This window comes from Diprion similis, chromosome 12, assembly GCF_021155765.1.
Source record: "Diprion similis isolate iyDipSimi1 chromosome 12, iyDipSimi1.1, whole genome shotgun sequence".
Taxonomy (NCBI): domain Eukaryota; kingdom Metazoa; phylum Arthropoda; class Insecta; order Hymenoptera; family Diprionidae; genus Diprion; species Diprion similis.
In genome coordinates, this window is record NC_060116.1 from 11916172 (window position 1) to 11928564 (window position 12393).

Consider the following 12393-nt stretch of genomic DNA (forward strand, 5'->3'; position numbering starts at 1 on the left):
CGAAGCTTGGCTTCGGGCTGCTCTGAGCTCGCCGATGTTACACTTCGGAAAATTTACACCCTAGCCAAAACAGCCCGACTAATGAGCCGAGTATTACATAGTTGTAATCCCTCTAGCGAGGCTACAGCACGCTGTGTTCTAAAGTCGAGTATAATGTACATCGATTTTCACTTAATTAGCTTGCTCGATCCGATTTTTGAACCGTCAATAAACACCGTCGAACGGAATCTCTTAAATCGTACAAAAACCGAGGACGGTTCTTGATCCCAAAGTTCATTTCATTCTTATATCTGGCAATGACGCCGGTTAGCCAACGTTTTTTGATGATCGCTATATTCAACCGGCACGAAGACGAAGAGAAGCTGCGTGGAACCTCAGTAGGGTTAAATGCGAGGTGTCGGGATTGTAGTTAAATTGTAAAGCGGTTGAAGTGATCCCGTTGCTAGACGGGGCGTCGAATGGCAGCACCGTGGCATTCAACCCTGGCCAACTCTCGCATCCCTCTAGGTAGCCGTTGAACAAATACGCAACACAGTGGAGACTGTAGTGGAGGGCGTAGAAGCGGCATGACCAATACGTGTGTGCGTCTAGGTGGCTCTGTTAACGAGAAGCTACGCCGTGACAGTAGCTAAACACCAGTGTTTATGCCGGAGCTTTGCACCGATGCCGGAGCGCAAAGACTTTGCAGTCGGTGCCTGCCATTAGAGCTTTGCAGTGCACGGCGATCGATGGTCATGTGTTAACAAGTGTATGAGATGGATCTTTTTTTCTTTTCTTTTTTTTTGGTATTTTTTCTTTTTCAGCGGTAGATCGGAGCGCATGAACAGTGTTTGAATTGAGTCGTTAGGAATCCGATCCCTACAGCTTGAATGAGAGGGTGAAAAAAGACGGATGTGATATAGCTATACTGATCATGTGTCGGAACGTCGACTCGTATTCTCGGGGTGAAAAATCGCAAGATTTTCAGCACGTAACGTGAAGTCACGATTTTTTAGAAGGGGGACTAAAAAGGATCGTCGGAATGTTGTCGAGAGACAAGCCGGAATTTTCTCTGGATAATAACGAAATGCCATTGCGAATCGATTCTCTTTGCTTTAATGCCGTATTCATGTGTAGTTGAGGCGTGGCGTTATGCTCACACGACTAACCCAATTTCGAAAACCTACCCCACATCACGGTTCACGGAATTCAAGGTTTGTTGAGGAAAATCAACGTCGGAGCTTAATGAAACTGTAGATGAACGCGATTTTCTTTCATGCATTCATGGTTATACAATATCGTGAATAAAAAAACGTCACATTTTTCAGAAGATCTTATCTTATCGATGAGAAAAACGAATTTTTATGAATTTCCGGAAGCAGCTCCACATTCGCGATATTCCTCACCCAGGATTCTGATTCAGCTTAAAAATATCCGTCGATGTAAATCCTGTCGATGGAAATGGAGTAGGATTTCCTCTTTCACGTCCCAGAGTATCAATATCGTTCACTTATTCAACTTCCGTTTTCATTTCTCCGTATCACCAAAGAATGTCGGACTAAAAAATACCGCTCTTGACGAATATAGCTTCTCATACGCTTTCAGCGTTTTCCTGAAAGAGAAATGCGATTTTTCACCTTCGCGTAAAATTTTCAAAGAAAAAAAAAAAAAAAGAAAAAATGAAACAAAAATGAGTAACAAAAAATCTCACAAGTCAAGTAACGTTTTCCATTCTCAGCTGCAGATTGCGATCACTGTTCGTTCGAAGATTAGCCGATCCGTTGATATAAAGAAATCGCTGAAACGCTCTGATTCGGAGCGAGTCTTCTTGGGCGAGTGAAGGGGTAGCAAGTGGATAAGGGTGGAGCCGGAAGTATCCCCAGCATCTGCGCCTGTGCCCTGAAGGCGGATAAAACAGGCGAGGGAAGGAGAAGACGTCTATCCGTAGCGGATTACAGGAAGCTAAGCTGTGTTTATTTGTCACATTTGTCACGCGACTCAACGGCAAATCGCATCTGCTGTTTCTACGGGATTAGAAGATAAAAGGTAATTGTCCTCGGTTGTATACCAGGACCCCGTACTCCTCGTGTAGCAGGCTTAGCTGTGTGTACTGCATGTATACATATGTATATACGAATATATAGGTAAGGATCGCATTGTGCTCGACTGTGTTTACTGTACTCGGAGACTCCTTCGTTTTCGTTCCTCCTAGCAAAACGCCAGGAATGCCAACCGTCTTGCCTTCTTCCCGGGCTGCTCCAGCTATGCGGCAAGCTCGCGGAAGCCTCGAGGCTTTCACTATAACTTGGTTATTGTTTATTTATTTGTCTCGGTAAACTCAATTGCTGCAATATGAAGAATACACCGAATTCACTATTTTGTCCGGTATGTTGAGGATAAATGAATAAAACGAAAAAGAAAGAACGAAAAGGAAGAAAAAGGACTTTCTCGCGTTTGGTAGTGCGGCTAATTATTATTTTTTTTTTTTTTTACAAAATTGAATATAATAATTACTTATACATCATCATCCCAGGTTGATTATACATCGTATAATATACGTAATACGTATACAATTACTTTTAGTTCCGTGCGAAAATGAAGCGTCGTGAATAAAAGCGCATCAACTGCTCTACGGAGGATTGATTAGGGAATAGGAAAATAAAAAGTCAAGAAGAAGAAGAAACAAATGTAAAAAAAGTGGATTTCCGAAATACTTTCAGTCAATTTGGAATTCCATAAAAGATCTCGCAGGGTTGAGGGAAAAATAGAGACACGTATTCCGTTATATAAACTCACCCTACACGGTACGACATATAAGTGTAGGTATACATATAAATACATGTATACATTTTACGAAGCAAGACCTGCAGGCTGAGCCCGGGATTTTCGTTTTAAGATTTTTCCAGATCTGCGACGACGCGTATGCGGGTAGAAAGATCTTTGTAAAAAGATCATCCGCCAAGTTTTGAATCTTTACATCCTGGAGGAGGAAAGCCGAGTACCCTACTCATGTTTGGCTTTCAGCAAGACAGGCGCGTATAAGCAGGAAAGAGCTGAAGTAAATGCTCCCCCAAGTTTTATTCGAATCACTGTAATTCGAGGGAGAGACGGAGGAGGGGGAGAAGGAGGAGGAGGAGGAGGACGACGAGAAGGTTTTGATTTTCTACAAGTGCCAATCGAAACCAGGACGCTTTAGCAAAGGAGCCCAAAATTTTCCCAAGCTTTGACGACGCAGCGAAAGACTTTAACGAGGCAAGTAGGCACAAGGGAGAAACCGGGGAGCGCGGGAGGAGAGAGGGAAAGCCTCTTCGACTTTGACGCGTCGTTTTCCAAGGCACAGAGATCGAGTCAACCTCGTGCTCGTCCAGCTCCTCATCTTCTCCTCCTTTCTCCTCCATGGCTATATCCCATTAGGGCAGGTACTTGAGTACTCTGTGTTTACGTTTTGTTTTTTTCAACTACTGTATACGTCATATAGCAATTTGATTTTACTTAGTTTTAACTGCATTTATTAGTCTTAGTTTTATTTATAATTTATAGGCTTTAAACTGATTCATTTCCCAAAATACCACGCGAAGGAATTGAACCAAGGATTGTGAACAAGGACGAAGATCGGCCGGATTATACAAAGATGGGTCCGGTTGGTCAGGACGTCGATTTGGCACCCAGTTTCACTTGCTCTTCCTCGAGGCTCGTCAGTGAAACCAGATTACATAACGCGATCCCGGATTCGTTTACAGCGAAGCTCGTCGAAAGCTGAATTGGCCAATCATCAAGTTGGACGGCGTTTAGCCGGCCTGATTGGCCATCAACCATAGATAACTCGATCCATGCGAAATGGTCTTGCTGCAGTGCCAAACAACCGCGAGCCTCTATTTCAGCGAAATTTTATTTGAGCACCGGCTGTTACGCGAACCGCCTATCAAACGGACGCTGACGCATTGCTGCACGTTTTTCAAAATCATCCCTTAGCCCCGAACCCGTTCGGATGTATACAATTACCCGCGAAATTGGGAAATTGCAAAATGGCAAGTAACGAAAGCGGAGCGCTTTTGCTGGATGAACGCGTGCCTCGTGGATTCCCCCGTGTCGTTTCGCTCGCAGATATTTCGCAACCTCATGTGCGCGCTTGGAACCCTCGACCTCCTAACCGGATCACTGCGGTACCGTGAATTATTTACATAATTTTAATCAACACGGTGCCTGCTGTTCGTTGTATCCTTTGTGCAAAAAATATTCATTCGCGTTTAATTATCCGAGTAATGTTAACCGCAAAAAAATAAACTGCGGCTTAAACAACAAAGTACGAGTTAGGTAGTAAGCATTTCCACGCGATACGTGTTCCTGAAAACCTCAAGATCCGAATACGGAAACGCACGAAAGCGTTCACTATTTTTTAAAACACACCTCTCCGCTCATTTGTTTATAAAAATCATTTCAGTACTGAGATTACTTACCAAAATTGCAGTATCGAGACACGTCGATTCGGCATTGCGTTTTCAAGATCACGAAATCCGAGGAGCTTCCATGTAGAGTATCCGTCTGCTGAAAAGCGGAAAGAAAATTTGTTAATAATTTCACATTTTTTGCAGGTAAGTTTTAAAGAGAATTTTCGAGTTAATGAACTGCTCGTAGAACGCTGAGCATGTGGTTTTACTTTATTCGAAAATCCTACATCAGATATCATAAGGACTATAGAAAACATATCAGCGTCCATAAGTTTTCAGTATTAAACAACCGAAAATAAGGAATATTTGAAACCACTCAATAAATTGTATCGAGAAATGTTGTCGCTTCGTTCAGGTGAAAGGAATTCCGAATAATGGAGATAATCCCCAATCCGTGTCTTCAGGACGTTTCCCGTAGTTTGAACGATATAAATACTTGATAGGTACATATAAAGCATAAAGGCGAATAATGTCAAGATCGAGATAATATATCGGAGGTAAAGAGGCAGGATTTACCGCGAGATCAGCCGTGGAAGTAGCCAAGTGGAAAATTCTGGAGGTTCGAGTAATTCTGTGAGTTTTACGAGAAGCCCGTTGAAATTTTAAGGGTAACAAACATGCGGCGAATTGCCAAGGCTGCACCGGCGCCGACGACGCAAGATCGCGTGTGAATTATCACAACAGGTAGCCCAGGCTTTGCGCGGCTAGTAGTTAACTTCAATTTGCTAAATTACGGGCGTATAAACGGCGCGGGCCTAATCGTAGAGCAGTAAAAGCGTCAAGAGCGCCGACAACCTGAGGGAGGAAAACGAAGGTTCTTCGTCCAGCAATAAAGGTGATTTTTCATCCAGATCGACCGAGCAGTTTTTTCGGATCTCTCGCCTATTTTCAGATCCTCCTGCAGCCAGTCTCGTAAAAGTTTGATTTCGTCTGTAGTTCGAGTTGGGGAATTTTTTTCTTGTTTTTTATTTACTTATTTTTTTTCTGGATATCTTTTCCCAGAGTCGGTTCGCGTGCTCCTCAAGATGTTATACATCCACGTTTCGAGGGTAGTAGATCCGATAGATTCTATCGACGAACTGCGGAACCGTAAAAAAGCAGGGTTTTACGAGACGATATAACACTGACGACAACTTATCTGTAAAAAATAAATAAATAAATGAATCAAAAAAAAAAAAAAACATCCTTTTCGACGATATCAGGAGAGAAAACTTTGTCGCATATAATTATTTTTACAATTTCGCGGTTCAACGTTGACAGTGCACTATCGGTTTTGGCGAAGCACGATTCGCAAATTATGACCACAGCAGAAATCAATTTTCCAAGTTTGAACGACAGCGCGGCTGTTACAGCGTTCAGACCTTATCCAAGTGCTGTACGAAGTAATTATAATATCTAGCGGTCCGCGTCTGATCGCCTTCCTTGTGAAATCGGTTATACTGTTTGTTTTTTCTACATCGGATGAATTACCGTAAGTGTAATGCTCTACTGATTCGCCGCCGTCGCTGTAATTTTTTTCTCCATCCTCGGTACCCGGTGTCCGCCGGAGCCGTTCCAAAGGTTGAATAATCACCGATACTGTTACAACAGCGCTGAAATCTAAAGTCGATTAAATAACCTAGTAGCACAAAAGCGGTCGCGCCTGATGTAAACTGGGGTGAGAGTCTTGTAGGTAAGAAAGAGGAAAAAAGGGAAAAAAATTTTGTCCAGTAATTGTTTGAAACAAATCGAGTCCGCGATTTCTCAAACTATATAAACGCCGGTGCACTTTTGTCCAAGTATCAGTTTTGACAGAGTCACTTCACCGGTCTGATACAGCAAACATGGCGTTTAAGGTGCTACAGTTACTTTGATATTTCTTCAACGCAATCAACAAATCAGTGTCGCTTCAAATCCAAAAAATAAATCAGAGTTATAATCAGTTTTTCCCGGGTGATCGTCGCTAAACTGTTTTTCAATTCGTTACGAATTTCTCCTTACCGTCTGTAATAACCTTAGTTTTGTCCCACCAACGGTGCATTTATATATCAACGGATGTGTCAAATTCAATAATCGCGGAAAAAGAAACCCGTACGGTGGATTTAATTGTCTCTTGGAAATAATTAGAACAAAACGAAACTACTGAGCTACCTCTGGAAGAATTAACATATATATATATGTATATATACATAGACACAAACACTGCAGCCATACACCAAAATTATCCTTCAGCAGGCGGACTTAATGACGGGTTGCTAACCGAAACCACACCGGTGCAGCGTTAAATTAAAGTAGCGAGCTTGCGCGTCCGTTTTGACAGAAAATACAGCAAATTTTCGCCCCCTCGACCAACACTCAACCACGACTGTTCAACTAACTGGCTTAGCCAACGTTCACCTTTTCACCGCCGGATACTTAATTAGAACGAAAGCGTCGATCAATTCCGACGGGAATTAATGACAAGAATTACTCATCGCTAGGAAAAATTGGTGGAAAAAGCTCCGGTCCTTCTAACCTAACAAACGTTCTCGTCCCCACAGCTGGTCCCCCTGCTTACAGTGTTGACGTTGGGTGTCATGACTCGATGCACGACGGCCCACAAGGCTCACTCCTTCCAGCATTTCCACGGGCCGGTGGAAGGCGAGGGTGTGGAAGTCGTCTGGAAGGACAAGCACGGCCACGAAGACCACGACTTCAAGGCTCATCCGAAGTACGAGTTTGCCTACGGAGTCGAGGACCACCACACCAAGGATTTCCACGGGCAGAAGGAGCACCGAGACGGTAAGACGACATTTTGACGTTCCTCGCTTTTCAGGGGAGAACGATCCCCGTTACCATCGATCTAATTTATCGTCATCGTCATCATCATCATCACCCTATTGCTCCATGTCCAGGCAAGGACGTGGCCGGTGAATACACCCTCCACGAGCCGGGTGGCAACGTCAGGACAGTCAAGTACCATGCCGATCACCACGGTGGATTCCACGCCATTGTCCACAACAGCGGTGGCAACGACCACTCCGGAGGGACTTACGGTGGACACGGACATGGGCACGGACACGGACACGGACACGGACATGAACACGGCCACGGCCATGGCCATGGGCATCACTGATCGAAATTGAACGGCAACGGAACTGTGATAAGAAACTTATCCCCTTGAGACGTTAATAAATTATTTTCACCCCTCCAAATGCAAAAGAGTTTTTATTCTTACCTCCGTTAGCGGAAAAAACACGCGGACGAACTGGTGCGAGATAAAAGGATCGCTCGCGGTTTGTCGACAGTCGAACTTGCCGGAATTTCAACATGATGAAAGACTTTCCACGATGTGTTAGGAAGAATAACGTTTCGTGTTTGAGTGCCATCGGAAATACTCTTAGATATCGATTAATTTCTCCTGACAATCGTACCTTGAGTGGGGTTCGAAATAATACATGTAAAAATGTTGAGTTAATTGATTGGTATCCGAGTCGTAGTATAATATTGTGTTCGAAGATTTCAAGCCAATTTTAAGAGCCGTAGAGGAGAAAAAAAAAACCGGAAAAATATGCTCACGTAATTTTCGAAATTGAAGAAAAATATTATTCCAACAAATTTTTCACCCCTGGTGCAGTATAGCAGCGCTGACCGCAGATATCCCCGCGAAACGAGCTCATAAAATATGATGTAATTACTTCATAATATAATTTCCAACGATATTTTCAGGCTCCGTTGGGGTGCGGAGGTTTGATCATTTTGATTGTTTTTTTTCTCTCTTTCTCTTTCTTTCTCTCTTTCACTTTTCATTCTTCACCCCGGCGGTAAGCGATAATAAACCGCCTCCATTCACCAGCCCGGATATATACATATATAATATACGAAAATCAAGAGCCAAAACCTGCGGAAGCGGAATCAACGGCAATGTCTTGCGGGCAAGTTTGAATTTTCCGTATTCTCCGGTTTTCCCCGAAGCCCTAATTGAAAGAGCCCGCGCCCCGCTAATGGCTTCGAAAATAATATACCTCATGCCGTACAACTAACTGACAAACAGTCAAGTCCGTGAAATTAGCAGGAAAATAAATGAGCCTTCACGTGACGTGGTCTCAACCCGCTTATATTCATGTACAATGTATATATTAAACGTTTTCGTACGTTGACCGAATACAATTAGCGTGAATAAAATTGAAACAAAACGCTCGCTAATTCCTTTTTCGTGTTATTCTAACTGCCATGCTACAAGTGTTCTGATTAATTCACGTTCGGTAATCCAAATGACAAATAAGAGGATTTATATTCAGAAGCGGCTTATCGAGTGTTGCCTACCCACTTTTACTTACTATACCTTATAGATTTACGTGATCTATACAAATTGGCAAAAGATCTTTTACGCTATGCTATCTCCGAATGGCTCGAAAGCGCGTGTTCGAGCGAGTTCTAAGCAATTAATATTTGTTTTCCCGCGGGTATAATATTTTTCGGAGAGTAAGAGCCTGACGGTGTTTGAACAAAGGCCTTCCGGGAATCTCTCTCCGCAGGTTGCGAGTAAATACATTACTATACGTGTACAATGTACACACCTGTATAGGTATACGCTATGTATGTACAGTACAATCAACAAGGAAGGAATAAATAAAATTAGTCTGCGTGAGCAGCGAAGGGTAGGTAATCAGAGATTGATGCTCGTGCTACCGGCGCTCGTCTAATATCAGTCAAAAGAGTGATTGATTGGCATATTAAAGCCTTTTACAAGCGGCTCGTAGGAAAAATCCTGGATTACGAGCCACGCGAGTGAATTTAATCTCCGAGTTGGGTTAAGGAAAGACGGCAGGGCGTAAGGGCCCGCGGCATATGTTGCGTTTTCACTCACTGCAGGCCCATTTATCCACCTCAGCTGTCCGCAGCCAGTGTCCCCCGCGTTACGCGTGTTGGTGTGTGAGCTTGCGTAGTCAGCAATATTCAAAAACCAAGATCACAGTTCACGTGTTCTCAAAGCTACCCTAACGCCGATAATTTGTCACTTTATGACAGGTTTTCTCCATCCATACTCAAGCCACCCCGCCGCCAGTGTTTCTCTTCGCTTTCCGGATGTAGATCGAGGGTAAAAACACGGATAAAAAATGCGGAAAATTCAATTCCAAGAGCCTCGGGGATTCGCGGTTCGCGGTTCGCGCAATGCGAGACGATGAGATTCCGAGCGAGTTCCTCTCTTCTATTTTACACATACATACACCTACCGGGTGTGGAACATGAAAGGCCAGACTCGAGTCTACGTTGTAAATTTCATCCAGATCGACCTGAGCGACTTTGACACCTTTCCCGAAGCTTCGGAGCCATTTTCCGCCTGTTACGTCACCGGCTCTGCCTGCACGTGGGGTCGCGTACGGGACTGCAGGATCGGAATTCACCGTCTCCGTACGATTTAACGAAGGCTTCACAAGCCATCGCTGTGCCAAAATTTTCTTCAGAGAGTCGAACTCCTTGTCGGAAACGTGGAGGAGGCTGGAAGTCGCAAGGGTGAAAGCCGCATCAATCACCTAGCATTTCGGTTTCCACCCTCCACGGCACTTCCTCTCAACGCGTGACGTTGCGTCGCGCAAACCCCGCATATCTGCACCCTTCTTGCGATGACGAGCATGCACGATTCGCTTGGTCCTTTCATTCGTCGAAACTGAATTCATACGCATTCGAAAGTTCCAGAAAAGACTCGAATGTCAGAGAGGTTTATATACCATGTCCGAATCCCCGTAATCCTGTGGCTCTAATTGTTCGATCTTGATCGAGAGATTGTCCAACCAGACCGGAAGCTGCGGGACCATAACGGGAACAGCAACTTCCGAGAAAAGGCGCCGTTCGTGACAGGACTAATCCGGTTTGTGAGGAGCGAGACGGTTTGATATTGAGGAACGCGAGCATGGCTGAATCGCTTCAAGATTGTCACTTTCCGGTTGGCCCCAAGTCGCGGGGTCGTAAATTTAATGGCGGCAACGTCTTCTTCGTTGCACCCTCGACACGCGGGTCACAATAGCTCAAAGACCGTTTCGAATATCGCCGAACTTTTCTCCCAACGATATTCGACAACAATGGTACTTCGATACCGAGTTTCCAGCTCTCGTATACGTCTCAACACCTATAGCCTTCCAGCGTTATACATATCGATACGTGCTCCGCGCACAGCTCTCCATAAAATGGCAAGTGTGCTGGGAATCGGTGGACGGTAAGAAATTTCTCCCGTTTTATACTTTAAACGGAGAGGTTCAATCTCGACTAAGGAACTTGCCGTGTGTCACGATCCATGGCCTTCCAACAGGCGTGGTCTCGGGCTACCCTCGTAGCTTACGTTAACCGTAAGAAGTCGAATTACCGACAGACGGCCAATCAGGAGAACTCCTATAGCGATTTTGAGCGGATGCTCCCTTCGCCCTGGAGGTCTTTCGTGGACACAGGTATCCAACCGTTAGTCCGGCACACAGTTGTCAAGGTGTTTGTACTACGAGAGTCCCCGCTCATGCGCAATGCGCCGATCCCCGTATCATCGACTGAGCATCTCTGCAGCTTCCGATTGACACAATGTGGCCAATTCAAACGAAACTGTTTACTTGTGTGCATAACGTACTGTGCCCATCATACTGCACGGATTGTGGGTCAACTGGCCTGAGTAAACGCGTCGGGCATGTCGATTCGTATATAGCTGTGGGCGGAGAAGCACGTGTCGAGAGAGAGAGAGAGAGAAAAGCGGAATGGCAATACAGAGACTAAAGAAAGCGTGGAAGTAATGTGACGGGAATTTATAATTCCCATGCTTACATCTGGGGTAATAAAAATGCTAACTTAAATTCATTTTTATACATGCTGTGACCAAAAATGGAACCGCCGTCTGGTGCATCAACACTCGAAAGCCGCACGAATATTGTAATACGTGCCGTACTCTGTTTATCTGAATGATGTTCAACACAATCAACGAATTGCATGTTTGAATACAATTTCTTGAATTGTTGTAACTTTGTTGCTCCGTACGATGTGAAACGTTTCATTCAACGGTCTAAAAAACTCTATCATCGCTAATGATATAGAATTTTGAGATGCTCCGGTAAATTCTATCCGCCTCATTTAGATACTTATGTGGTTTTCTGACTCTGGAGTCCGGTTCAGGATATCCGGGTATCTCAATCGTAGATCATTTACGGAGTTGTTACAGTGCGAGACAAGTTCAACTTGTGCAGACTCAACTAAGGTTGAAATTGCCTCTCTAATTCATGTGTCTGAAATCTTGGGTAACGCGAGCTTTTCGCTAAGAAAATTACTTCAACTTCCTAAGGCTAGATTAGATATCCTCGTCTATTCGATAACTCGACTAAATTTTTCATTACCAATTACCGTCATTGCAATCCCTCGACGTGAATCGCAGTGGTAAAAAGTGAAAACGCAGATTTTCAAGATCGACTCAATGATTTCACTAGTTCCGCATCAGCAATGGCTGTGCGAGTAAAAAGAATTCAAGCAGATGTTAATTAGCCTGAATTTTCTTTCGGGACGATAATAATTTTCGTAATAGAACCACGTTGTCAAACGGCGCGGGACATTTGACCCGGATAGTGTTCAGGACCTAAGTACGGTACCGGAACTAAGCAAAATTCAACTTTTCTCGTAAGGCTAAAACTGAAAGACCACTGCAGGACTGGCTGCTGCCGTGATGAAAAAAAGTAAAGAAGAAGAAGAAGAAAAAAAAAAGAAAAAAAGAGTAGCGGATGAGGTAAAAATAGAGGCGAAGAAAATAGGAGAAAACGAGTAGCGGGTAACGAAAAACAAAATAAAGAAGCCCTAAACAAGACCGTAAAAGGCAGCTCTTGTCCCCCGGTTACGACCGGCTTTATCGCCCAGTCTGACCTACCCAAGCCGCGAGCCAAAATTGAGCGGCTCCCCAACCTCAGACGTTCGCATACGCGCCATTCATTAGACCGCCCTACTAACTTAATTGAAGACACCCTATATATCAGAAGGGGATATT

At 44.1% G+C, this 12393-nt stretch overlaps 1 protein-coding gene across 1 annotated transcript; it reads left to right on the forward strand.

Annotated features, from left to right (window-relative positions):
* Window positions 1–6200: 6200 nt before the first annotated feature.
* On the forward strand, window positions 6201–7597 carry LOC124412824 (kininogen-1-like). The gene is made up of 3 exons (XM_046892970.1): window positions 6201–6262; window positions 6947–7187; window positions 7301–7597. The coding sequence occupies exons 1-3, from the start codon at window positions 6251–6253 to the stop codon at window positions 7519–7521; spliced, it is 474 nt and encodes a 157-aa protein (XP_046748926.1). The 5' UTR covers window positions 6201–6250; the 3' UTR covers window positions 7522–7597.
* The last annotated feature ends 4796 nt before the right edge of the window (window positions 7598–12393 follow it).